This window comes from Cannabis sativa, chromosome 1 (genome assembly GCF_029168945.1).
Source record: "Cannabis sativa cultivar Pink pepper isolate KNU-18-1 chromosome 1, ASM2916894v1, whole genome shotgun sequence".
NCBI lineage: Eukaryota > Viridiplantae > Streptophyta > Magnoliopsida > Rosales > Cannabaceae > Cannabis > Cannabis sativa.
The window spans coordinates 42,793,904-42,819,686 of NC_083601.1; the positions used below are offsets into that span (position 1 = coordinate 42,793,904).

At 32.3% G+C, this 25,783-nt stretch overlaps 3 protein-coding genes and 1 non-coding gene across 6 annotated transcripts; 1 reads left to right on the forward strand and 3 right to left on the reverse strand.

Annotated features, from left to right (window-relative positions):
- Window positions 1-8,434: 8,434 nt before the first annotated feature.
- Window positions 8,435-10,903, reverse strand: LOC115707140 (trihelix transcription factor ASIL2). The gene is made up of 2 exons (XM_030635004.2): window positions 10,292-10,903; window positions 8,435-9,877 (listed from the first exon to the last, which is right to left on the reverse strand). Exon 2 carries the CDS (start codon window positions 9,826-9,828, stop codon window positions 8,689-8,691), a length of 1,140 nt encoding a protein of 379 aa, XP_030490864.2. The 5' UTR covers window positions 9,829-9,877; window positions 10,292-10,903; the 3' UTR covers window positions 8,435-8,688.
- A 364-nt stretch (window positions 10,904-11,267) lies between these two features.
- TRNAA-UGC (transfer RNA alanine (anticodon UGC)) lies at window positions 11,268-11,340 on the reverse strand. The gene has a single exon. It is a non-coding gene; the product is annotated as a tRNA-Ala (tRNA).
- A 274-nt stretch (window positions 11,341-11,614) lies between these two features.
- On the forward strand, window positions 11,615-12,715 carry LOC115707141 (acyl carrier protein, chloroplastic). The gene is made up of 4 exons (XM_030635006.2): window positions 11,615-11,848; window positions 11,938-12,057; window positions 12,144-12,263; window positions 12,399-12,715. Exons 1-4 carry the CDS (start codon window positions 11,741-11,743, stop codon window positions 12,522-12,524), a joined length of 474 nt encoding a protein of 157 aa, XP_030490866.2. The 5' UTR covers window positions 11,615-11,740; the 3' UTR covers window positions 12,525-12,715.
- A 169-nt stretch (window positions 12,716-12,884) lies between these two features.
- On the reverse strand, window positions 12,885-14,472 carry LOC115707142 (dormancy-associated protein homolog 4). Of its 3 annotated transcripts, none has more exons than XM_030635007.2 (3): window positions 13,839-14,472; window positions 13,559-13,685; window positions 12,885-13,353 (listed from the first exon to the last, which is right to left on the reverse strand). In XM_030635007.2, exons 1-3 carry the CDS (start codon window positions 14,146-14,148, stop codon window positions 13,326-13,328), a joined length of 465 nt encoding a protein of 154 aa, XP_030490867.2. In that variant the 5' UTR covers window positions 14,149-14,472; the 3' UTR covers window positions 12,885-13,325. The 3 variants fall into 3 exon arrangements, with proteins under 3 accessions (XP_030490867.2, XP_030490868.2, XP_060964370.1); XM_030635008.2 differs by having other exon boundaries at window positions 13,578-13,685; window positions 13,839-14,400; XM_061108387.1 differs by having other exon boundaries at window positions 12,885-13,685; window positions 13,839-14,406.
- Between the last annotated feature and the right edge of the window lie 11,311 nt (window positions 14,473-25,783).

Here is a 25,783-nt window from a genome sequence, read left to right on the forward strand (position 1 = left end):
TTAGCCTTTTATTTAAATTACCAAAGTGTCCATGAGGTTAGGCATACTATTGAGGTTTTAGTAAATGTAACACTTGAGTTTGTTGACTAAATTTCCAAATTTGTTGACATTTTGTTGGTTTAATATGATTTATGAATATGAAATTAATTCCAGGAAGGGCATTGTAGTCCAAATATATATATAATTTCACATAAAAACATAAGATGGGTTGGGCAGGGAAGGATTAATGGCACTGTTCATTAAATACGGGTATTATGGTAATTAGACAAAGCTTAACCATGGTCAAACTATTCGACTTTCACAATATATCCCGCTCTTCGGTTAAGGCAGATTAGATTACAAATTTAACGGTTCCTATAAAATTAGTACAAGTTTTTGAAAGTGAGAATAAATCACTTTCTCTCATATTACCCCTAATAGAGTAGAAAATACACCAAACATAATAATAATACATTATATTCTCTTATATTTTTCATAGTCCAATAACGATATGACCCTTGTCATTTTATAATAACTCTGCAAATATTCAATTTCAGACACATCCTCCTTCACCAACTTTTCCCACTTAGAAAAAAAAAAAAAAAAAAAATCTAAAATTACATTAAGCAATGACCAATCCCGTTTATTAAAAAAATAGATTTTAGTGATGTATTTTAAAAAAATTATTGTATGCAGTTATGGATTTAAGATTTTTGATTCGTGTGAACTTAATTGTTATAAAAATATTTATATTTATTTTAAATAATAATTATAATTATTTTGTGGGGTTTTTTTTTTACTATTTTATTGTATAATTATTTAATTTATAATTAATTTTTAAACACTAATTTTTTTTTATTGGAGGCTATTGTATGCTGTAATATAAAATTATGATCTAAAATATAAAAAGTTAAATTTTGATGATGTTTTTCAAAAAAAATAGAGTAAAGAAGTTATTTGAGATTACTCTAATGTACATACCATTATGAAATATCATTTTGTAATTTTTATTATAGTTATTAAATTAAAATAAAAATTTAATATTTGATTACAATAATAATAAGAATATAACTTTATATGACAATTTTAAACACTATAGTGTCAGTTGAAAAGAATGAAAATAAAAGAATAATGTAAAAATAGGAATGGAAATAGTAATATATTTGAATTAAATTTAAAACACATAAAAAAAATAATAAAAAATTAATATCATTTGGCTTTAGAATAGTTTTTCCTTCCATTTCAAAATGAAATAGTCATTCTATTAAAACTATAGAAAAATCATTCTATTAAAATGACCATTTAATAATTCAAAATGCAATCAAACAAAAAATTAAAATAAATTTATTTTATTTTTATTATCTTCAAGACCTATAAAAATATTTTAGTATTTCTTCAAATAATTCTCTTGTATCTAATAAAAAATTATGATTCACTATCCAAATGGAGGGTTAATTAATTTAGAAATAATGCAAAAGGATGGATTGACACCCCTATATGTACATATATATAAAAATAAAAAAAATAATTATATTTTATATTGGAGGAAGGAAGATTTAAATTTGGATTATCTTATAAAAAAAATAGATAATTACACGTGAAAAATTATATTTTTACATTTAAATTTTTTTATATATTTTTTTACAGTTTTCTATAAAAATAACACGAAAATAACAAGAAAATACATAAAAGTAACAAAAAAATAACATCAAAATAACAACAAAAAATAACATACAAATAATAAAAAATCAACAATAAATTAACAAGAGTACAACATAAAAATATCGTATTTTCTATAAATAAAATCATAAAAATCATAAAAATATTTAAAATTACGTACAACAGTATTTTTGTAATTTTTTATTTTATTATTTTTATGTATTTGTAAAATAATCCTTAAAAAACCCACTAAATTATGCTTATGACTACAATACCCAAAAAAAAAATCTAAAAATTAGTTAAAATAAATAAAGTGAAGTTCATCTTGAATTTTATTAAAAATAAATACAAACAAATCATTTCAATTTTATTTTTGTAGCCATAATATACATTAGGAAATATGTGTGCAAAAGTATTCATTATCATTTATGCTCTTTAAAAAAGAATATAGACTTTATCCGTATTTGGGTTAATGTATTGGTCACTTTTTATAAAAGAAAACAAGGTAATTGTGGAAGGCACTTGTGTAAAACTGAATCTTCCATACCAAAACTTATCTTAAACCATTTACATTTTCTTTTTGCTTTGAAGTGGTCAAAGGTATAAAGGGAGCAATATTGTTCTTTCATCAGAGCAAGGTTTCTTTTTTAGACATGGTCATTTGTTTCTAATTATCTACCAAATATTTCATTTTTAATGTGTTTTCATTTATTACATCCCTGGATTATGTCTGCATTTCTGTTTTAAAATTTCCATATATCAACTTAGGATGATTAGTTTTACTTGAAATTTACTTCTTTTGCTAAAGGAATAAAATATAGTTATTTTGCACCCTAAAAGAAGTGGTCATTGGATAGAGTTGGTATTAGGCTAATTTAATTGCTTTTAACAAATGTCGGAGGCCTGTCCCTGCATATTATTTTTATTTATTTTTTTTATTTTTTCCAAAGTTGGGTTATTATAATGATATTGCAACAACTCGTTTGTTGGTGTTAATAGATACTATAATACATATAATTTCAAAACTTGACCAAACTGACCCCAGTGATGACCACTATAAAATTGGGCTCCATGGTAATTTTGTAGAGATAAAGACACCACCCAAAAAAAATTGTCCTATAAGACCTATTCCATTATTTTATTTTATTTTTTTTTAAAAAAAAAATGTAACTTAAGTTTTTCAATACCATGTCTTATAATATTATGCAGTGACCATAAACAGAAAGTAAAACGCTTCCATAATTCTAATATTTATTTATTTTATATTTTTCTTTAAAAAAAAATAAAAAATCTTCCATAAGGTTTATCCATTATCACTACCGAGCAAAAGATCAACATTTAACAATCAAACAATTTTTATTTCTCTCCTCTTTCTTTTTTTTTTTTATAGAAAACATTTTTTTATTTCTCATCACTAAAAATAGACCCAGTTAGATTTTTATTTTAGAATAATTACATAAAAATAATTTTTTATATTTTTTTTATGTTCAATGCTTATTTTTTTTTTATATTTTTACGATGTTCTATAAAAATAACAATAAAATTATATAAAAATTAAAAAAAAAATAACAACTAAATAAAACGAAAAAGTTAACATACAAATAATAACAAATTAACAAGAATACAATATAAAAATACATCAAAATACTATATCTTCTGTAAATAAAATCATAAAAGTCGTAAAAATATATAAAATTTTATACAACCGTATTTTTATATTATTTTTGTTATTTTTATATATATATGAAATATTCTCTTTTAATTTTAGCAATTAGATTTTAAAAATGATTTCACAGTTCTATAATTTAATTATTATAAACTTTTCACATTTGTGATGGCGACTATGAATATTTATTAATCCTCATTCCTCACCGCAATTAGACTGTGATTATAAGGATTTGAAATCATAGTAAGTGTGACCGTAGTTTTACAAATAATATATATAGAGAGAGAGAGGGGAGATATGGCCCTTGTTGCAGACAGTCATAAGTCATAATCCTCAAAATAAAGGCATGAAATGGTCCTCTAATTGATAGTTTGCTCTTAGAAATGTTAGTTGGAGGTTATATATGCTCCATTAATTAGGTAATACAGCCATACCTCTTGATGCTAACTATATTAATTTACTTCAAATATCAATGTCAATATGCTCCAAATGCAAGTAAGAAATCCTTAAAATTGCTAGTCAATTAATATATATGTATATTAACACATACCCCTTACATTAAAGTATACTTAAGAGATTTCTATGATATACAGTTCACATCTTTTCATCAGAGAAATTAAAAATTTAGTTTTTATATATAGATATATACCAATTATTTAAGATGTTGAAATAAAATAATAGTAGTTCAAAGGTGTGAGTTTTTTGTTTTTTTAATATATATATAAGAAGTTGTTTGAACTTTAATTTCAGTGCTATAAATAGTTTTAGATTTATTGAAAAGTTACATAATGTTGTAAATTACAATAAATAATAAATAATGTTGTGTAAAAAAATCATAATTATAATTTTTCTATGAACTAAAAAAAATCAAAAATACTCTTTTTTTTTTATAATTTTTTAAGGCTAATTAGAATTTTTGTCTCTAAATTTTTATATGTACCAAATCATGCCCTTTGAATTTTTAAGGTCTCTAAAAATGCCCCATGAACAATTGAGATTGTTAGATTTAAGGAATTTTTTTATAATTTTAGTTGAAAAGTCTTACATGGATGAAAATTCAGGGGACATAATTTAGTACATATCAAAGTTCGAGGGGCATGATTTGGTAGATATCAAAGTTTGTAGATCATGGTTTAGTACATAAACAATGAAATAGTAAAATTGAATGAAATTAGACAAAAGTCTTTAAATCTAACAATCTCAATAGTTCAGGCGCATTTTTAACGACCTTAAAAGTTCAGGGGCATGATTTGGTACATGTCAAAGTTTAGGGGCCAAAAATTCTAATTAGCTATTTTTTTAATATAAAATTTTCATTTATAAAAATACGCCAGTAAAACTTTAAAATTATAAAAAATACACTTTTTTCAACAAATTTTTTAAAAACAACGAGAAATCAAACTTACGTCAACTATGAATAAAAAATAAACTACAAAACAACTAAAAAATAATCTCATAACAATTATAATATAATTATACAACTATAATTAAATTATAAAACGACAAAAAAAAAAAGGTTTATTATTTTTATACTAGAGATGTATAAAGAGTAAAAACAAAAAAAAAAAAAAAAATTGCCAATTTTAGGAGTTAGAGCAAAAAAAATTTCTTACACTTAATCAAAAAAACATTTTCTTTTCCCAGCTAAGAGTACCAATAACTGAAATGTATGTACCAAGGATTAGATTTTTTTGAAAGAGAAAAAGAAAGAAATGGAGCTACTGGTTCTATGCTGCCAGTTTCATAATTAATGAAAGTGCAATTCATTACACGATTAATGCTATTCAATCTCACTATAGAAAGTGCAATTCTGACAACATTCCTGTGTTTTATGAATTTTCTTGGTTTCTTTGTTTTTTTTTTTGAAAAAAATGTGTAGTTTCTGTGTAATATTATGATATTGATATTTGTATTGTATCCGTTGGTGGTGAGTGGATGGTGGTGGTGACACTCTTGTTGATGTTAGCGGCCGGTGGTGCAAAAACAAGAAGATTCCAAATAATTAATCCCATCATTAATTATTATTATTAGGTTTTGTTTTCTAATTTTGGTGTGTCACTAGAAATAGACCTGTAACTTTCTTTTCTTTGTTGTTGGGTAACGTTTTTTGGAACTTTCATTTTCATTCCTACTGGCCATTATAGTGTACTCAAAATAAAACAAAACCCTCATATTTGGGTGGGACCCTAGTATATCATCAGCCCCCGCTCCGGTTGTTGCCAAATTTTGCTGCCCCAATAAATCTTTGCCACGTGGCCCTATTAAGTTCAAGGAACTCATTATAGCTCATTACGCCACGTGTATAATATAAGCCACCAAAATCTTCCTTTTCTTTTATTAGTTTTTTACTCCTAATATGTTTTACCCATTGAACTTGTAATTAATGCATGATTACCAGTACAACTAACTATAGCTACTTTGAGTTGGGATTTATTATTGGAAATAAAACATGGGAAAATGTAAAGTAAACTCCTTTTCATATGTGATGTGAGTTTGTTTTGAGTTAAAAAACCCACCCAATAGGCTTGGCACACATGTGATTTGAAACTGGACAGGTGGACGGTCAGATGGGCTCCACGAATGCAATCAAGGTGCAAGGGATGTATATGGGGGCCACTGAAAAAGCATACAGATCAAAGGGTCATAGTTGCATATGGATGAGTGGACTTTTTGGTCACACTAAAGGGCTGATCATGGATTTAAATTTTATAAAATATGCAAAGAAGTACACCATTAATTTCCACAGTCGGTGCCTTGGTGGGGAGAACATGTTTTTTGCTGAAATACCTCAAACATTCAATAAGAAGATATTTGACTTAAACTGAGCTATATATATAACCCATATTATTGATACCTTTTTCTTTTTTCCACCTAAAATTCAAAGCCAAATCACACACAACTTGGAACTACTATAATCCAGCTCAAATAATGTTTTTTCCTTTTTCTTTAATGAAAAGCTCAAATAATGATAATGCAATTCCTCTGAAAAAAAATGGCTATGTAATCAATATAATATTGACTATTGAGTTTAGTAAGCTGCAGAAGGAACCATGTGAACTCCCGGCAACAATCTTAAAAATAAATAATGTAGCAAATGAGTATATATTGGATAAATTTGATTTGATAATATATTTTATAATTTTAAATAATAGAACAAAATCAATCCATATGAATAAAAAATTAGTACTTGATTGTAAGTAAATGTGTTCATCATTTGATAAATGTTAATTACATAGCAATGACAACATGCATTAATATATATTTCCACACCACACACACTTCACATTCCCAATGAGATTAATCATTAGGGTTTTAAATATTTGACTTCATTTTATATTTTGTCAATAGATAAGGGATGTATTGAATAGATATTAGATAGTGAACTTCTTTCTTCGTTTTTTTCTTCTTCCTTATTTTCGGTGAAGGTTGGTAGAGTAAGGGCCTACTAGATCTAGGAATGTGTTATTTATGTTAGCTGGAGTGTGAACAAAATACCCACTGAATTTGTTTATAGGAGACAACTGAATCCGAATTTGTCCTCTGTCTAAGCAAAAGGGCAAAACTATGCACGACTCTTTCTTTCTTTCTTTCTTTCTATTCTCTTTGAGTTGCTACCAAGAAAAGAAATCATAATTTCATTTTCTCTTTGCATTGCGTTACGCTGTGACTAAATAATATTATTATTTTGATGTTCTAGATAGACCTTGCGAGTGACTTGTGAGGTAGGGAAGGGACCTTGCTTAAATTCCAGATATATAAATATTATATAGATTTCCTTTGATGCTTTGGATGAAAGATATTTCTATTTTGAAATTTGAATGAGAATCTATGATTGGAATGTACAAAACAATTGTCTCCAAACGTCAACAAAAAATAAATAAAATAAAATAAAAAGGCTTGACTATATCTTCCTTTTTATTTTCATGCTTTAGACCATCTTTGGCGATTTTCCCTATCAGCAAGTAATACTTTTATGTTATATCATAATTGGTTTCGTTTTGGTTTAATATAATCCCAATTGGACACTTAAAAGTTCATAAGCATCAGACTCATCAACTAAGGGGACAAACAATCTTGTCATAAACTTTATGTATTTCAACGATTGTTAAAGTACAGTTTAATTAATGTTTTCTTTTAATAATTATCTTTGATTACCAAAAGATTCAAATTTGTCTTACACTTTGTGGGCTTTCAAATTAGAGACAAAGCACAACTTAACAAACTTTTATTTCCAAAAGATTCAAGCTTAAAAAGCCGAACGATCAAGAGAATGTCCAATTACAACAAGCAAGACTTTTTCATAGCAATGTTTTCATTTGGGTACTTTAGCTACTTTGTTCTCATCACATATTTATTTTGTTTAATTCCTTTTCCAAAGGAGATGTGGGCTTTTCTTTGCCTGTTTTAGATTTCGATCCAATAAATGTTGGAGTTTAAAGGCCTAACTGATGTTTCTCACATTGAAATAAAAATATCTGCTCACCCAGAAAGATAAATCATGTACTTTTGAAGCAGTACCAATGTGGTAACTACTAACTAGTATTGGATATGGCTAAAATATACGGTGCTACATCTAGGAATGACAATTTATGGTCGTGGATCGTGTATTCGTGTGGTATTAAGACTTATATATAATAAGTATATGTCCAGTCTGAACACGACCTGTCATCTAGTGTAACCAGTTTATAAGTATTTTTTATTTAAACATGTCAACCAATAACACATTTATAGCATATTCAACACGTTTATAATCTATTTATGATCTATTAAAGTAGTAAAATAATTTTAAATAAATCATTAAATAGTCAGTTATGTATTAGTCGTGTCAACTCAAACACGACCGGTTAATCCAAACTCGTTAATTCTTGTGCGGCTTTCAACTCGTGTAAGTCTTTGAGATTTTAGTCACAGCACAGCTTCGTGTCACTAAGGCATAGTATAGGAAACAAGAAAAGGAAACGGTTAGCTTAGCTGAGTCAAAGTAATTACGAGTTATGTTCCACTTTATTTTTCCCCGGCTAGTAGGCAAAACGATTTGTAAATTGTTATAAAAACTAAAGACACAAATTGTTGCAAAAATAAAGTTGCAATTTTTTCATGAAATTTAGAATGACAAGTGGAAACCTTTAATTCACATCCAAAAGAAAAAATATATATTTAATAAAGGAAAAAAAACACTCATCAATGATTCCTAATTTCCTAATATTAGAAAATGCGACATTGTCAGGCTAGGTATTAGAATAGAAAAGGCAAACAGGGCAATCAAATTGTGATTAAATTAGGAGGAGACGAGACAATTACACTAGCATCTTCTTCAGTTACAAATACAAATATCTCAAACATGGATTTTCTACCATAAACAGAGAAACCAAACAGTTATAATCTTAGTTGCTGCTATCACTGTTATTATTATTGTTGTTGTTGTTGTTACTATGATGATGGTTACTGGCATTGCCAATCCCACCCTTTCTCCCATGCTTGAGCTGTGAAATCTCCAACTGGGTCTTCATAAAGAATTGCATCCTCTGCAACTCCAACTCCTTAGCAAAATTCATTCTCTGCTTCTCCATCTCCACTACCTGTTGCAACTTCGAGCTTTCAGCTTGCTCATAAGCCTCTCCAAACTTCAATATAGCTTGTGTCAATTCCTTAACTGCATTTCCCCAACCCTTCTTCTCTTTTCCTCCCCTAAATGCCCCTCCTCCACTCCTACCAGGATTCAAATTCGCATTCAAATTCATCTCCCTCCCCGTCCTCACTCTTTTCCTCTCATAAAAATCCATTGGGAAACTATCCGTTGAAGCGGGAGATGCCTCCCTTGATGAGCTCGAATCCACCGGACCCCGTTTCTTGTGTTGCATCTTCTGGTTCTTCAGAGATTGCTGAAGATGGTGCGGTTTCGGGTCCCGTAATCCTTGGAAAGGACTAACTCCCCGAACCGGAATTCCCAGGGGGACCTTATGAGCATGTTGGGAAGAGCTATTCGCTAAAGAAACGGCATTATGACCACCAACGGCACCGGCGATCTTCACAGTGGGACCAATCAAATGGTCGAGTCTGTCGTAGAAAGGCCACTTGCTAGGCCCTCCGCCGGACGAAAGCTTAGCCTTTTCAAGCTTATACTTCTTTTTCACAGTATCAATCCTGTTCTTGCACTGAATATCCGTCTTTGCAGCCTTCGTATAGTCATCCCTACCACTCACAATATCCGCCACCTCTTTCCAATGTTTCTGCTTTAGATTTCCTCGGCTCAGCTCCAAATACCGCTCGCCCCACGCATCAATCAGAACTGACGTCGCTCCTTCACTCCAGCAATCCTCCCTACCACCACCGCCGCCGCTACCTCTTTCACCCACACCATTCCTAGTCTGTATGGGGAGAGCCAGAGTCAGAGCGTTTTGGGTCACCGGCTGCTGAGGTGGGGCCGCCGCCACAGTCACCGTTATCCTTCCGACGGGCCTCGGAGACGCCGGAGATGCACTCCCCGGAGATTGATGTGACTGGATCTCGTCGTCCTCCTCCATTGAAATCCTAGTTCTCGTCGGCCGGTGCACAGAGTAGTAAAATTCCGATCTACGAAAGAAACAGAGTTAGAAAAATCTTAGGATTTCGTAGGGTATAAGAAGGTTAAGATTTCAATGAGTCATCGGAAGATACACCGAGATACGTAGTTTCAGATCGAGGAAAGTAACTAGCGATTAAGCCAAATTCTAAACTGTGGTATAATATTAAACCCACCACATCTGAACTCAACAACCATGTTCTGAATTACAAAAGATGAAAGATAAAATTTAAGACTTTCTCGTATCTCACAAAACATAAACCAATATGAAATATAACCTGGATCTAGAAAAATAAAACAAAACCCCAAAAATCAAAGTCAAATTTCAAAAACCCTAAAACAAAACACAAGAACCGAAAAAACCCTAACAATTAGAATCGAGAAAGGAATAGCTGAAATCCAAGAGGAGAAAAGATAATACGTACCTAAGAAGAGATAATCACCGAGTCGGAGAAAAGAAAGTGAATTTCAGGTTGATCGGATTAGGGTTTTCAAAAGGGTACCGGCATTTTCGCTGCCTCGGTTTTCTCTCTCTTTTGTGAGATTATCATTATTATTATAAAGTTTATTTTTTTTTTCTCGTTGACGGAAAAAACAGAGAAAGGGTGGGGTGGGGTGGGTGGGGTTGACGGCTACCGTCGAAGGGTACGAAAGGAGTGCCGAATGGGGAATGAGTTTGGTGATGTGGCAGAGTTTTATTGGTCGAAACGTTGTACACATCACCACCGGCGTCACGGGGTACGTTGGTCTATTTGACATAAAAATCCACGTATTTTCTCTGAAATTACCGGTTGATTTCCTAACTTTCCTCCCCTCTGCTCTTACTATCTGACATCTTTTGCGTTAGCATTTTTTTTTTGTTTTTTTTTTTAATAAAATTAATAAAATTTTATTATTTCAAAAATAAATGAAAATTATTTCGTTTATTTTTCAAATTTTGTTACAAAAATTAAGGAAAATGTGCTCGATGCCGTTCCGGAGACTTTATTTTAAATTTGTTGATGATTATAATAATAATGATATTTTTAATATTTCCATGTATATGGTTAACAATTAAAAGAAAGAATAATAATTTTGAATAAGGTTGTTCGAGGTTGGGGACATTAAGGTCATTTAAATGAGAGGTAAGATAGTGGAAGTTACGAGAACAAAGAAAGGCAAACGTGTTTGTAGCTAGGGAGAACTTTAGTCAATTTTATTCATTCACGGGAAAGAGACAAATGAGTTCATTGAGTTCGGATAAAGGCCCCAGACACAACACAACACAACAACCCAAACTAACTAAATGGATGGGCTTCTTGTAGTTAATGAAATGAACTATTTACATCTCAAATCTAGGGAAATATAAGTTCAAATAAATTTTTTTTTCTTAAAATATAAAAAAAAAAGCGATCATAAAAGTGGAGATGCGGGGGATCGAACCCCGTGCCTCTCGCATGCAAAGCGAGCGCTCTACCATTTGAGCTACATCCCCGTTGTGCAATTCTGCTTCAGTAACTAATAATTATAATGTTTTTGTTTGATTGGGAATGTTATTAAAGGAAAATGGAAAACAGAGTGCAACGAGGAAATCAGAAGAGACAATATTCTGATAAAAGAAAAACAAAATGATGACGACGAGTCATGGCCATGGGGCCAGCTATGAAACGTTGTATTTTGGAATTTGCTTACAAAAGAAAAGGACATTTCAAGTCATAACATAATCCGCCCGTTTTAATGGGTCCATATAACCCCAGTTCCTTTGGTATAATCGATTTGATTCAATGAAACTTTATATATATATAATATGATTCAAACTACGAGCCTCTTCTTATTATAACATAACCATTTTTTTTCTTTCAATAGTAAAATTTACATATTTGTCTTAACTTATAATGGCTTCCATTGTTGCAAGCTCCCCAATTAGTGCTATAGCAACTCTTCCATCAAATAATGCCACACCCAGAAGCACAGTTTGCCAACTTAAGGGCTTCACTAACATTGTAAACAATTTATTATTGCTAATCTTCATTGGTATGTGTGTTATGTAATGTATACTTATATATGTTGATTTTAAGTATTTTATGTTCAGGGAGGTCCAGTGGTTAATGGGCTAAGAATTGCTCCTAAGGTCACATTCACAAAGGCAACTGAGAGATTGGTTTTATTCTCATCTAATTGCTTCAAGACTAGAATTTCTTGCTCCATTAATGTGAGTCTACATATATCTATTTATATGCACCAACTAAATTAAGCTTAACTATTTTAGAAGAACACTGTGCTCATATATATATTCAGGCTCAACCAGAGACTCTTAAAACGGTTCAGAGCACAATTGCCAAACAACTCTCCATTGATGAAAATACAGTCACACCCTCAACAAAATTTGCTGATTTAGGGGCTGATTCGCTTGACACTGTATGTCTTTTATAGTTTTTGACCCTATTCTCAAGTCATAATAATAATAATGAGCCATTATGTGCTTGTTTTAATACTAATAATGTTATAAGGGTCTTTGGATTGAAAGTATTGTTGTTTGTGACAAATGGACAGGTCGAAATCATGATGGCTTTGGAAGAGAAGTTTGACGTGTCAATTGGAGAAGCGGGAGCTGAGAATATCTCAACCGTCCAAGATGCAGCTGATCTGATTGAGAAAGTGAAGGCATCCCCAGCTTAATTATTAGACCAAATAACACCTATATCACAAACCCCATCAAGGATCTCTCTATGACGATCGATTATTGTGAATTTTTCCTTTTCAAGTGTTTTTTGTTTTTGTTCCTTACCTAAATTGTTGTCTCTTTATTGATTATTGAACAGTCCAAACAGAATTACAAAAATAACTATTTCCCATGGAGTTCTCTCAAATTTTTTCTTCTAATAAAGACTAAAGTATTCAGTAATGATATCAAACTCCACTTTTGATTTGTGGTGGATGGGATTGGCAGGACTTCATAAACAATATTGGAAAATTAGAAAGCAATGTGGTAACACCACCTAAATGGGTTATCAAAAGTACTTACTGAATACAACTAACTTTTCCAAAGCTCTTCTATTGAGTTTTTCATTGAAAGAGGATTCAAACCACAACCCATGTATATATACATATTCAAGCTAAAATATAAGCCCCTGTATGTACAATACAAGATGAAAGAAAAAGAAAAACACACACACACAAAGAACTCGATCGGTGATTGAAAGTTATGGCTATATATAAACTTACTCCTCTTTCCCACAAAACTCAAACAACAACAACAGCAACTATTGGTTCTCTATCTATTCTTCCACGGCTGAACCAACTGTAGACTTATTATTATAATATTTATTATTATTAATATATATATATGTACATGATATATATATATAGTAGCAGCAGAAACAGTCTCTGCAAAAAGGTTCCTTCTATGTACAAACAGAGTGGCATAGCGATGATGTATGGGAAAGCAAAATCCACCATCAATTTCTTCTTCTCTCTTTCTCAACGATCCAAAGCACTAATCACTATCCTGCAATGGGAGAAGCCAATTACCAACTTAGAAACGATTTATATTGTGTAATTTCAAGCATCGTTCAAGAATAATAAATATAGTACTAGTCTAACAATTATCAACTAATTGAGAAAACAATTTAATTTCAATTATTTTTTTTGGTGAATCCTAATTAATTTAATTCAGATTAATCTTTAGTGTAATAATAAAATTATAAAACAACCAATGGTAAACAGTCGGACTTGTCTGGTTATTATGAGTGCGGTCAACTTCAAAGGCATCGCCTGCAACAGGGAATTTTCTCCTTGTCCAATGTTTCTTCATATTTTGATGATCGCCAGGCGTTCCGGCTGCACCCAATCAAACCCCACAATTTACTTTTCAATCAATAATTATAATACCAAAATTTATAAAAATTTAATTTCAAACTTATCCCTTCTTTATTTCAAATAATTAATGAAAAATTATATGAACGAGATGTATGAAGAGATGAGAAGAGTTACGGGTGGTGGGAGTGGAGGGGGCACTGCTGAACGGACCGGAAGGAGAATCCGGGTCGGAAACCGGAACTTGATGAGTGGATAAAGTCCTGAGAGGAGGTGTGGAATTTGTCCTAAGAATTGTGATGCTCCGACTAACCCCATCATTAACCACCACCTGTGGAGGTGGAGGAGCCCTTGAACTATTATTATTATTATTATTATTAATACTAGTGCCAACGGCGAAGGAGTTATACTTCCGGAGCTTAGACAGCCCAGTCTCCGGGGTGGGCCCAGCTAGAGTTTCGTCCCAGAGCTTGTCTAAGAATCCCATTAATAATTTATTATATATCTTACTTCTTCTCTTCGTACCTATATATATATGGCTTCCTTATAATTTTATGATATTTATATATAATCGATACGAGTGTTACGAAGAGAGATTATGTGTGGGAGAATATAGGACTAGACAAGACCAGAATGAAACGAATTACGAGAGAGAAGAGGGAATATGTATGTACAAAAGAAGGAAGAGGTTTATTAGTTTCTTCCGTTTGGTAATAAGGTTTGGTTTTTATAGAGAGAAAGAATAAGAAGATAATTATGGAGATCTCGAAGAGAGAAGGATGATTTATGTTGGCTAAATTGAGTCAATGGCTTCCCGGCTAACTAGGATTCATTTTGAGCCACTAAATTATTCTCATTAATTTCTTGGATAACTATAAAATAAGAGCATTGCTATTAGGCACCAGTAGTGCCTAGCACTTTTGCGACATGTGGCATTGCGATTGGCTAGCGATACTCCTTAAAAACTATTATATTAAATTATATGGGACCCGATACTTAGTTGTACTAATAGCGATATTAAAGGTGTTAAACACCACTAGGGCCCTTTAGCATTTCAAACGAAATTTTGCATGTAATTAATATGATAATTAATATGAGACATAATAACCCATTTTTTAATTAGTATGCATATATCTAATTAATAGTACAAATTCATTTGCTACGTACTTTTTGCATGTTTAACTAGGAATATAGTACCACAAAAATAATAAAATTGTCATATATGCCATTCATATATATTTAGCAGGAGATAAAAAAAAAAATGAATTTTGGTTTAGCCAATTACATTTAATTCTTTTAACTGAATTTTTAGTATAGATTAGTAAACAACAAACAATAGCTACCCAAAAAGATTTCAGAAATTAAACGCCTCTATAAGTCATATATTTTTAGTTTGAAGCCAAAATACATAAAGACAATATAAAATTTCAACTAATATATATTTCCAAGTTAAGATGGGGCTTAATTTAGCCGAGATATATCGACTATGGAGTTTGTTAAGAGAAATGCTAAAGGGTATTACTGGTGCCTAGCACCTTTCTACGTGTCAATATCGCTATTGGTGTAATTAAGTATCGGGTCCCATATAGTTTAATATAATAATTTTTATACAGTATTGCTAGCTAATTGTAAATCGACACATCTAGAAGGTGCTAGATACCACTGGTGCCCAATAACAATGCTCGTTTGTTAATTAATTGTTTGAAAGTTGAAATTTGAGACTACAAAGCCAGCACAGCAGTAAATAAACCCCGAAGCTATTGGAGGCTTGCAACTATATATAAAATAATAATAATTAAAAGAAAAACAGTAGAATTAGTGAGACTTAGTCAAGATGGGTCCACTAATTAAACAGTTTACTTTATGAAATCCACGTCATTGGATAAGTGCTGGTAAGTTTTTTTCTTTTTTTTTTTGTTTTTTTCTATAGAAAGTGCTGGTAAGTTAATAATCTCAATCTAGATCTACCAAACATAAGAATAGATTTTCTATCCAAAAAAGAAATAAAAATAAACACACACAACAATAGATAGGATGAGTGGGATCCACGTCTTGTCACGTGACAGAGATTTTGCATCAAAACTCATTCATACAGATATATATATCTCCACATAATCGTAGTAAAAAATATCTACTTTTCTTCTCGTGAATAAAAAATATCTACTTAAGCTACCGCCTTCCAGTATAAGTAGGGGTGTTCACAAAGTATCCGATCCAATTTAATCCGCACGATCCAATCCAATCTAATTCGCAAAATACGAATATCCGCACTTGTGCGGATTGGATTGGATTAAAAAATCCAAAATCCGCACTTGTGCAGATTGGATGTTGTTTGACCTCAAAAAATAACCGATCCAATCCAATCCGCACTTAATTATACATATTTTTTAAAAATTTTAATATATAATATATATTAATAAAAAAAAACACAAACTTCTTTTAGTAACATATTGAGTTGGTGCATGTTAAGAGTGTCAATTCTGTTATTACTGTTAGAGAAGTTGGTTAGTTTGTTAGAGTCCTAACTGTCTACTTCTCTCTTTGTTTTCTGTTAATGATTCCTGTGTATAAAAGCATGTATGGCACTCTTTATTCATTGAATATAACTGTTCACTCTTTCCCTCTCTTTCTCTCTGTTTCCATACCTTTCTCTTCTCTTTCTTGTTACAACAATGTCTAGGAAAGTTAATATGGTATCAGAGCTTGAGTTTCCGCCATTAATGGCAAATGTCGTTACTGGCAATGGAAAGAAGAGTGCAGCTGCAGACAACTCACAACAAGGTCAACAGGAATCATCAAATCAAACACAAAGTCTGCAACGGACTCGAAGAAAGAATTCTGACGAATCGAATCCAGTCTATTTCAACCACAGTCTATCGATCAAGCTAAATGATCACAACTTCTTGTTGTGGAAACAACAAGTGTTAGCTGCAATCAGAGGGAATCGACTTCAACACTTCATCATGGGCTCCGATCCTCCATTAAAATACCTTACTGATGAAGATCGCACCAGAAAAATCTACAATCCAGAGTATCTTGATTGGGAGGCTCAAGATCAACTACTGGTGTCTTGGCTCCTGTCCTCTATGACTCCAAGTCTCCTAACTCGCATGGTAGGGTGTGAATCTGCCAGTCAAATATGGTCCACACTCGAAAAGTATTTTACTCTACAGGTCTCTGCAAAGATTCTTGAATTCCAAACCAAGCTGCAGAACCTCAAGAAAGGATCTCTATCTCTTAATGATTATCTTCTCAAGGTTAAAGAAACTGTAGATCTTCTTGCATCAGTTGGTGATGTTCTCTCTCCAAGAGATCATGTTCGTGCGATCTTCAAGGGCTTACCTAGTGAATATGAAACTTTTGTCATATCCACTAATACAAGACTCGAACAATACTCTGTAGCTGAAATCGAAGCACTTTTACTTGCCTCAGAATCTCGAATTGAGAAGACTGATCGTGAGATCGATCTAAGTGCTAATATTGCTACAATGGAGCCTGATCCATGTCCTGAAGCCAACCTTGCAAATTATGGTCGAGGAGGATATAAGCAACCTTTCAATCGATTCAACAACACAGGTCCTGGCAACTCCTTTCCAAATAGAGGTAATTTTCAACCCAACTTCAACAACTTCAGTCCTTACAATTACCCCTATTTTGCTCCTGTTCGTGGCAATTTTAATCCTAGCAGAGGTGCTAGAGTGTCTAATCCTAACAATAAGCTTCAGTGTCAGTTGTGTCTCAAACTTGGACACACTGTCCAAAGCTGTTTCTATAGGTTTTACAAAAATTTTCCAGGTCCTTCACACAATAGCCCGAATGCTACTCCTAATTCTGCAACACCACAAGCTAATCTACTCACCTCTTCAAATGACTGGGACATGGTTTGGTATCCAGACTCAGGAGCCACTACTCACTGCACACCAGATCCCACAAATCTTGCACAAAGTTCAGACTACAATGGACAAGAGCAACTGTTTGTAGGTGATGGATCAGGTTTGTCCATTAAACACATAGGTCAATCCTTTTTATCATCAAAATTGTCTCCTGAACCTCTTGTGCTCAATAACTTGTTGCATGTCCCTGCTATAACTAAAAACTTGTTAAGTGTATCCAAATTTGCTAGAGATAACAAAGTGTTCTTTGAGTTTCATCCTGATACTTGTTGTGTAAAGGATCAGGGTACCAAGCAAATTCTGTTGCAAGGGACACACAGGAATGGCCTATATACTTTTGAGGATCTCAACATTATCCCTACACTGCCTTTTGTGATGCTGACTGGGCAGCAGATGTTGATGATAGGAGGTCAACTTCAGGGTATGCAATCTACTTTGGTTCTAATCTTGTTGCCTGGTCTTCCAAGAAACAGCATACCGTGTCACGGTCAAGCACAGAAGCAGAGTTTCGATCCCTAGCAAATGTTGTAGCAGAAATAACTTGGCTTCATTCACTGCTGTTCGAATTGCATGTCTCCATTCCCAGGACTCCAGTCGTGTGGTGTGACAATCTCAGTACAGTGTTACTCACTGCTAATCCGGTTCTACATGCTAGAACCAAGCATATTGAACTCGACTTGTACTTTGTTCGAGAAAAGATACTGCAGCAAGTTGTTGATATCAGACATGTTCCAGCAATTGATCAAATAGCTGATGGTCTTACTAAGTCCATTTCCAGCAACAGATTCAGCAACTTTAGACACAAACTTAGAATTGAAGATGCATCAATTCTAAGTTTGAGGGGGAGTGTTAAGAGTGTCAATTCTGTTATTACTGTTAGAGAAGTTGGTTAGTTTGTTAGAGTCCTAACTGTCTACTTCTCTCTTTGTTTTCTGTTAATGATTCCTGTGTATAAAAGCATGTATGGCACTCTTTATTCATTGAATATAACTGTTCACTCTTTCCCTCTCTTTCTCTCTGTTTCCATACCTTTCTCTTCTCTTTCTTGTTACAGCAATGTCTAGGAAAGTTAATAGTGCATTTTATTTATTTTATAATAAAAAATACAAGAAAAATAATTCTTATTCACATAGACACATAATCATAAATTTAAATATATGTATACTAGCTTAGTTATTTTAGTATAAATCTAAAGATAAGTACATATATATTGATATATATGTATATTGATTTGATTTGTATATAAATAGAGATGGAAATAGATTATTATTGAAGATTAAGAAACAATAGTCTTTTTTTAATTTTTTTCTATGAAATATTAAATAATTTATTATTAAAAAAATAACCGATCCAATCTGCACTATTGCGGATTGGATTGGATTGGATTTAAATTCTTATGCGGATCGGATTGGATCCAAAATATGAAATCCGCACGTAGTGCGGATTGGATGTTGTTTGACCAAAAAAGTGCGGATTGGATCGGATGAACATCTTAAGTATAAGATTTTCAAAAAAAACAAAAAAAGAGCTTGTAGTGTAAGAAATGAATAAGTGGATGTACTTATGCGTTTTCCACATTATTATCAGCTGTATTTATGAAATATTTGTTTAATTAGCACATCATTTTGTCAAGATAAATAAATTAAGAAAAAAAAAAAAAACACACCCTGATGTTGTCCAATACGTGGGAAACATTTTTATAGGTTAAGTGATCTTTACTTATAGATGTTTAAATAAAGAAACAATAACAGGGTCTTTTGTCTCCAAGCGCAATAAGAAACTAAAGCTAAAGCAAGAAAAGAAAAGGACTGCAAAATACAAAAACTACATAATATAAGAAAACATAAGGAATCAAGATCCCTAATAAAAAATGATATCTCATATTTTTGTTAAATAAATTTAAGTTTTACACGTAATTAATATTTTATTTATTAAAAAAATTAAATTTTTAAGTGAATCAATAAAAATAGTTAGCATATTTAATGTAAATTAAATTAATTAAAGTGTTAAATTTAAATTAATTTAACAAAATAGGACAACACTAATTTTTATAGGAGATCTTAATTCAAGAACCTATATTTATGCATTGCTGTTGCTGTCTAATAATAACTTATTACGACTTGTGTTGGAATGAAATACATTGCTTTTTGTATAAATTAAAAATATTCCAAACTTAATAGGCACCACTTATTTGGTAGAAATTATATGTGGTTCCGAGACTTCTTCATTTAATCATACTATTATATTATTGCATAAGTATTAGTTAAGGTGTTTTTTTTTTTTTTTGAATATTGGATTTAATTTTAAAAATTATTTCACAAATATACAAAATAAAAAAAATTATAAAAATACGGTTTTACAGAATTTTAAACGTTTTTACGATTTGTATTATTTATTTACAAAAAATATTGTATTTTTATGTTGTTATTTATATATTTATTATTGTTGATTTGATATTGTTAGAATGTTATTTTCATGTTACTTTTACGTAATTTTTTTATTGTTTTTATAGAATACTTTAAAAATATAAAAATAAAAATAAAAAAATTGCACTTAAAAATATAAAATATTACAAAAAATAATATTTTATACGTAGTTATCCCTAAATTTTAATAAGTATCTACTTATTTAAAAAAAATAATTGAATGACAACAAGAATAAGTTAAATAATACAGTAGATTAAAGGAATAATGTCAATTTATCATTTAATTCATACTATATATATAGTATATATATATTACATAAACAAAAGTGGGTGCTATAAGTATGATCCACCTTAAAATATTCAGTTGAATATTTGTAGCTACCGTATATCCCCAAAGATTAGTATAACGGAGATTTTTCCAAGGATTGGGTATAGAGCCAATCAAACTAATTATAGTCTATCAATTTCATGACTTAATATTATAAATCCAACTAATAAATAGCTTCCCCCTTTCTTATGGGAGAAATTTTTTTGTTTATGCTGATCCTTTCATTGGGTATGATGTTGGTATCGTATTTGGTCCTACCAAGATGAATTGTCCTTTTCCATATTCAATCTTTGGTAGTATTTTTCTTCAAAAACATTTACATAACAAGAACCCTACAAAGACTTTTTTTCAACAAGGACCATCCAGCAACACTAATTGTGTTAAGTGTAACAATAATTATTTCATTTTGTTAGGTAAAGCCAAAATAGTGAAACAAAAATCGCAGCATTCTCCAAAATGGACCAACAATAAACAAGTTTTCGAAAACACTATAATGTTTTGAATTGTTTTTATATATATATATATATCTATTTATCTTTTATATTTATTTAAATTTTTTGTCAAAAAGATAAATATACATTGAAATTTCGACATTTGTTGTTTGTCCTTTCTATTGCTCTACATTTTTGCCCATGGCGTCGCAAGTGAAATAGAATTATGATAACCTCTCAAGCAAGAGAAGAAAAAGACTATCAAAAAGAAAATTAAACAATAATAATAATAATAATAATAAAAATAAAATGCAATCCAATAGGCCTATTTGACAAGTTGAGCACACAGACAAATGACCTAAAATGTGTAGAAATAGGATGACGATTACTTGAAAAATGTCGAAGAAATAGTAGTAGTATTTATTCAAGAGAAATTTATTAAAATATGGTAAATTTAAATTTAATTTTTATAAATATAGAAAATAAATTAATGCCACCGAAAAATATAATTTATTTATTTTTTTCTAAAATAAACAATAATTTAAAAGTAACTAGCTATAGTATATATTACAATGGTTTTTCTTTCTTTTGTGATGTAGTACTTCTATTAATTTTACAATTGAAAAAATAAAAATACTATTGTGGTGATTTAATCACCATTCAAGAACATTAAAACAGATCAATTAAACCAGAGAAACAATTAACATAAACCAGTAAGTTAATTGACAATAAACCAGCAACAGTAATGCAGCAGTAAAATCAATAAGAACACAGGGTTTACAAGGTTCAATCACAAGTGAATAACACTTGGATCTAATCCTTGGGAGGAACTGCCTTGGGGCTTTGCCTTTCTTATTATGAATGAAGCTCAGTAATCAGTAACAACATACAGCAAACACACTAAATGGAGTCTTGCTCCTACACCAGAAACCTTGACACTCGAGAGACATAAATTGAAATAAATCATGCTCTGTTACAACTCAATGTGAATCTCTCTGCTCACCACAAGAACTCTCTCTCTGTTTGTTACCCTTCAATTACAAAACACAAGCCTTTATATATAGGCTGAGAGTACAAACAAACAAAACAAAGTAACAGAAATAACTGTCAAGTTTTACAACAGAAACTAACAGACTTAAACTAATACTTGCAACTGTACATAAACCCCACAAATTCCACCTGGTTTATATACATTTGCAAGTGAAGAAAACTGAGCTAAAAATAACATAGGCAAAACCGTTCCATCAATAAAGTTTTCCTTCACAGATGAAGGATCAACAATCTCCAATGTTCAGCAACTTCAGGCATAGCCTGAATTTCTCACTAGTGACAGCTTTGGTGAACATATCAGCAGGATTTTCATGTGTATTTATCTTCTTTACTTTGACCAATTTGCTAGCAATAATGTCTCTAATGAAGTGTAGTTTGATGTCAATGTGTTTTGACCTTTCATGGTACATGGGATTCTTCATGAGGTGAATAGCACGTTGGTTGTCACAATGAATGAACAAATTGTCAGAATTAATTCCCAGTTCAGATGTCAAACCCTTCAACCAAATAGCTTCTTTCACAGCCTCTGTAGCAGCCATATACTCGGCTTCAGTGGAGGATAAAGCAACAACCTTTTGTAGGTTTGCTTTCCAACTAACACAGCCCCCAAACACAGTGAAAACAAAACCTGATAGAGACCTCCTAGTATCTAAGTTTCCTACATAATCTGAATCTACAAAACCAGTAACATTGTCATTATACTTGCTGTCATTTCCCAGCAGTAAACCAGTTTTGAGTGTGCCCTTTAGATACCTCAGTATCCATTTTAATCCTTTCCAATGTTCTTCACCAGGATCACTAATAAACCTACTCACAACACTCATGCTATGAGCTAAATCGGGTCTAGTACACACCATAGCATACATAAGGCAACCCACACCAGTAGCATAGGGTATACTTTCCATGTATTTTCTCTCATTTTCAGTTTTAGGTGATTGGTCTTGAGATAGTTTGAAGTGTTGGGCAAGAGGAGTTGTCACGGGTTTAGCATCTTTCATGCCAAGCTTGTCAATAACCTTCTTGAGGTAATGTTCTTGAGATAGACTTATAGTATGAGGCCTATTTCTCTTTATTTCAATGCCTAGAATCTTCTTGGCTGGCCCCAAGTCTTTCATTTCAAATTCAACACCAAGTTGAGATTTCAAGCTTTCAATTTTATTTCTTTCTTTCCCTACTATTAGTATATCATCAACATACAATAGTAGATAGATCCCATTGTGAAAATAAACACAAGTATCATATTTGCTTTTGGTAAAGCCAATTTTCAACATAAACTCATCAAATCTAAGGTTCCATTGCCTTGGAGCCTGTTTTAAACCATAAAGAGATTTGTTTAAGAGACATACCTGATCAGGTTTCTCATCATAGCCTTCAGGTATCTCCATGTAGATTTTCTCCTCTAGGTTCCCATGCAAAAATGCAGTTCTAACATCCATTTGATCCACCTCAAGATCAAATCTAGCAGCCATGGATAAGACAACTCTAATGGTAGTTTGTTTGACAACTGGGGAGAATATGTCATTGTAATCAACTCCTTCTTGTTGAGTGAATCCCTTAGCAACCAACCTTGCTTTAAACCTTGGTCCCTCACTACCAGGTATACCATCCTTTTGTTTGAATAACCATCTGCACTTGATTATCCTTTGATTTTCAGGTCTTTTCACCACTGTCCATGTCTTGTTTTTCTTTAAAGATATTTTCTCCTCCTCTATAGCATGCAACCAAGCAACTTTATTTTTACCAGAGATGGCTTCCATGTAACTTGAAGGTTCATCACTCTCCACTTCTTCAGCAACACTAAGAGCATAAGCTGTAAATTCAGCATAACCAAATTTGTCAGGTGCCTTTGTTGTTCTCCTTTCTCTATCTCGAGCAAGTTGATATGAGCTGAGACTAGGTTGAGTGATAGTCTCAACATTGTCATTCTTGGTGGTTTCTGAGGCTTCAGTGGGATTAAATTGAGTAGTGTCCACCTCAATTTGATCACCTACATTGCTGGTTTCTGGTGCAGCAGCAGTAACACTCTTTTTCATAGCCATTTCCTCCTCATTGAACACCACATCTCTACTAATGATACATTTCTTATGCCCTTGTTCTAGGCACCATAATTTGTACCCCTTTACTCCATCAGGATAGCCTAGGAACATGCATTTTAGAGCTCTAGGTTGTAACTTGTCTTGTCTGTAGTGTGCATAAGCTGAGCAACCAAAGACCCTCAAGTGGTCAAGCTTTGGAACATGACCAGTCCAAAGTTCTTGTGGAGTTTTGAATTTCAAGGGAACTGATGGGCACCTATTTATTAGATAACAAGCTGTCTTGACAGCTTCTCCCCAGAAAGGTCTATCCAAACCAGCACCTTTCAACATACACCTAACTCTCTCAATGAGAGTTCTATTCATTCTTTCAGCAAGTCCATTTTGCTGAGGTGTATCTCTAACAGTGAGGTGTCTAGCAATTCCATGTTCTTTGCAAAATTCATCAAATTGATTTGAGCAATACTCCCATCCATTGTCTGTCCTTAGCTTTCTAATCTTGCACTTTGTTTGGTTCTCAATTAGCCTTTTCCAATTGACAAAGGCATTAAATGCCTCATCTTTACTTTTCAATAGGAACACCCAAACTTTCCTAGAAAAGTCATCCATGATGCTAATAAAATAGCTAGCACCACCAAGAGTTTTAACTCTAGAAGGCCCCCACAAATCCGAGTGTATGTAGGCTAATTTCTCCTTGGTAGTGTGTTGACTAGTAGCAAATTTTACCCTACAGCTTTTCCCATAAACACACTCCTCACAGAAACCAAGTTTCCCATTTAAACCACCTTGAAACAGCCCCTGTTTGTCGAGTTCATTGAGCCCTCTTTCACTAACATGTCCTAGCCTCAAATGCCATAGTTGAACATCATTATTTGCATTGTTTATTGCTGGTGTTGCAGATCCTATTACACCAGAGCCAACCATGTAGTAAAGACCATTTTTGAGTCTTCCTCTAACTACCACAAGTGACCCTTTTGAGATGTTGAGAGTGCCTTGGTCGATTTCGACAGTGTACCCTTGATTGTCAAACATGCCTATGGATAACAAGTTCCTCTTAAGATCAGGAACATATCTAACTTTCTGAACTGATCTAACAATGCCATCATGCATTTTCATATTAACCGTGCCAACTCCAATGATTTTACAAGCTTTGTTGTTGCCCAAGAGAACAGTACCTGCTGCATTTTCTTCAAATTCAGTGAACAGGTTCTTGTTTGGTGTCATGTGGAAGGAACAACCCGAATCAAGAATCCATTCCACACCAGAATCTTCACTAGATGCAACAAGAACATCAGCTGAATCGTATCCAGATGCAACATCAGCTTCACCCCTTTCCTTGCTTTTGTCCCTTTTGAGCTTGTTCTTTAATAGATAACAATCATCCCTAAAGTGACCTTCTTTCTTACAATAATAGCACTTCTTTCCCACTGCATTTCTGTTCTTGGAATTGGACTTGTGTCCATTCTTTGATTTCTTGAAATCTCTTCTTTCTGGTCTTCCTCGAACAAATAGACCTTCCCCACCAGTTTCGGATCTGTCATCAACTTTCTTTTGTATTTCTTTTGAGTTAAGGGCTGCTTTAACTTCAGACATGGTAAGAGTATCCTTACCATAAAGTATTGTGTCCACAAAATGTTCATAGTTCTTAGGCAAGGAGCTGAGTAAAAGAATGGCTTGGTCTTCCTCATCAATCTTGACTCCAATGTTGTTCAAATCCAAGATCAGTTTGTTGAAGTCATCAAGATGCCTCCTTAGTTCTTTTGTTTCCTCCATTTTCATGGTGTAAAGTCTTTTCTTCAAGTACAGTTTGTTAGCTAAAGACTTTTTCATATAGATTGTACCAAGTTTATTCCATAAGCCAATAGCAGATTCCTCTTCAGCAACTTCTCGAAGCACCTCATCACCCAAACTGAGTAATATTGCACTGTGTGCCTTCATCTCGAGTTCTTGAGACACTTTCTT

Bases quoted from the DNA above. Each gene is read 5' to 3' on its own strand.
- LOC115707140 (XM_030635004.2), bottom strand. From the start codon at position 9,828: ATGGAGGAGGACGACGAGATCCAGTCACATCAATCTCCGGGGAGTGCA.
- LOC115707141 (XM_030635006.2), top strand. From the start codon at position 11,741: ATGGCTTCCATTGTTGCAAGCTCCCCAATTAGTGCTATAGCAACTCTT. The intron at 12,058-12,143 runs GTGAGTCTACAT...ATATATATTCAG, and splicing joins GAATTTCTTGCTCCATTAAT to GCTCAACCAGAGACTCTTAA. The intron at 12,264-12,398 runs GTATGTCTTTTA...ACAAATGGACAG, and splicing joins GGGCTGATTCGCTTGACACT to GTCGAAATCATGATGGCTTT.
- LOC115707142 (XM_061108387.1), bottom strand. From the start codon at position 14,148: ATGGGATTCTTAGACAAGCTCTGGGACGAAACTCTAGCTGGGCCCACC. The intron at 13,686-13,838 runs GTAACTCTTCTC...GATTGGGTGCAG, and splicing joins CCCCTCCACTCCCACCACCC to CCGGAACGCCTGGCGATCAT.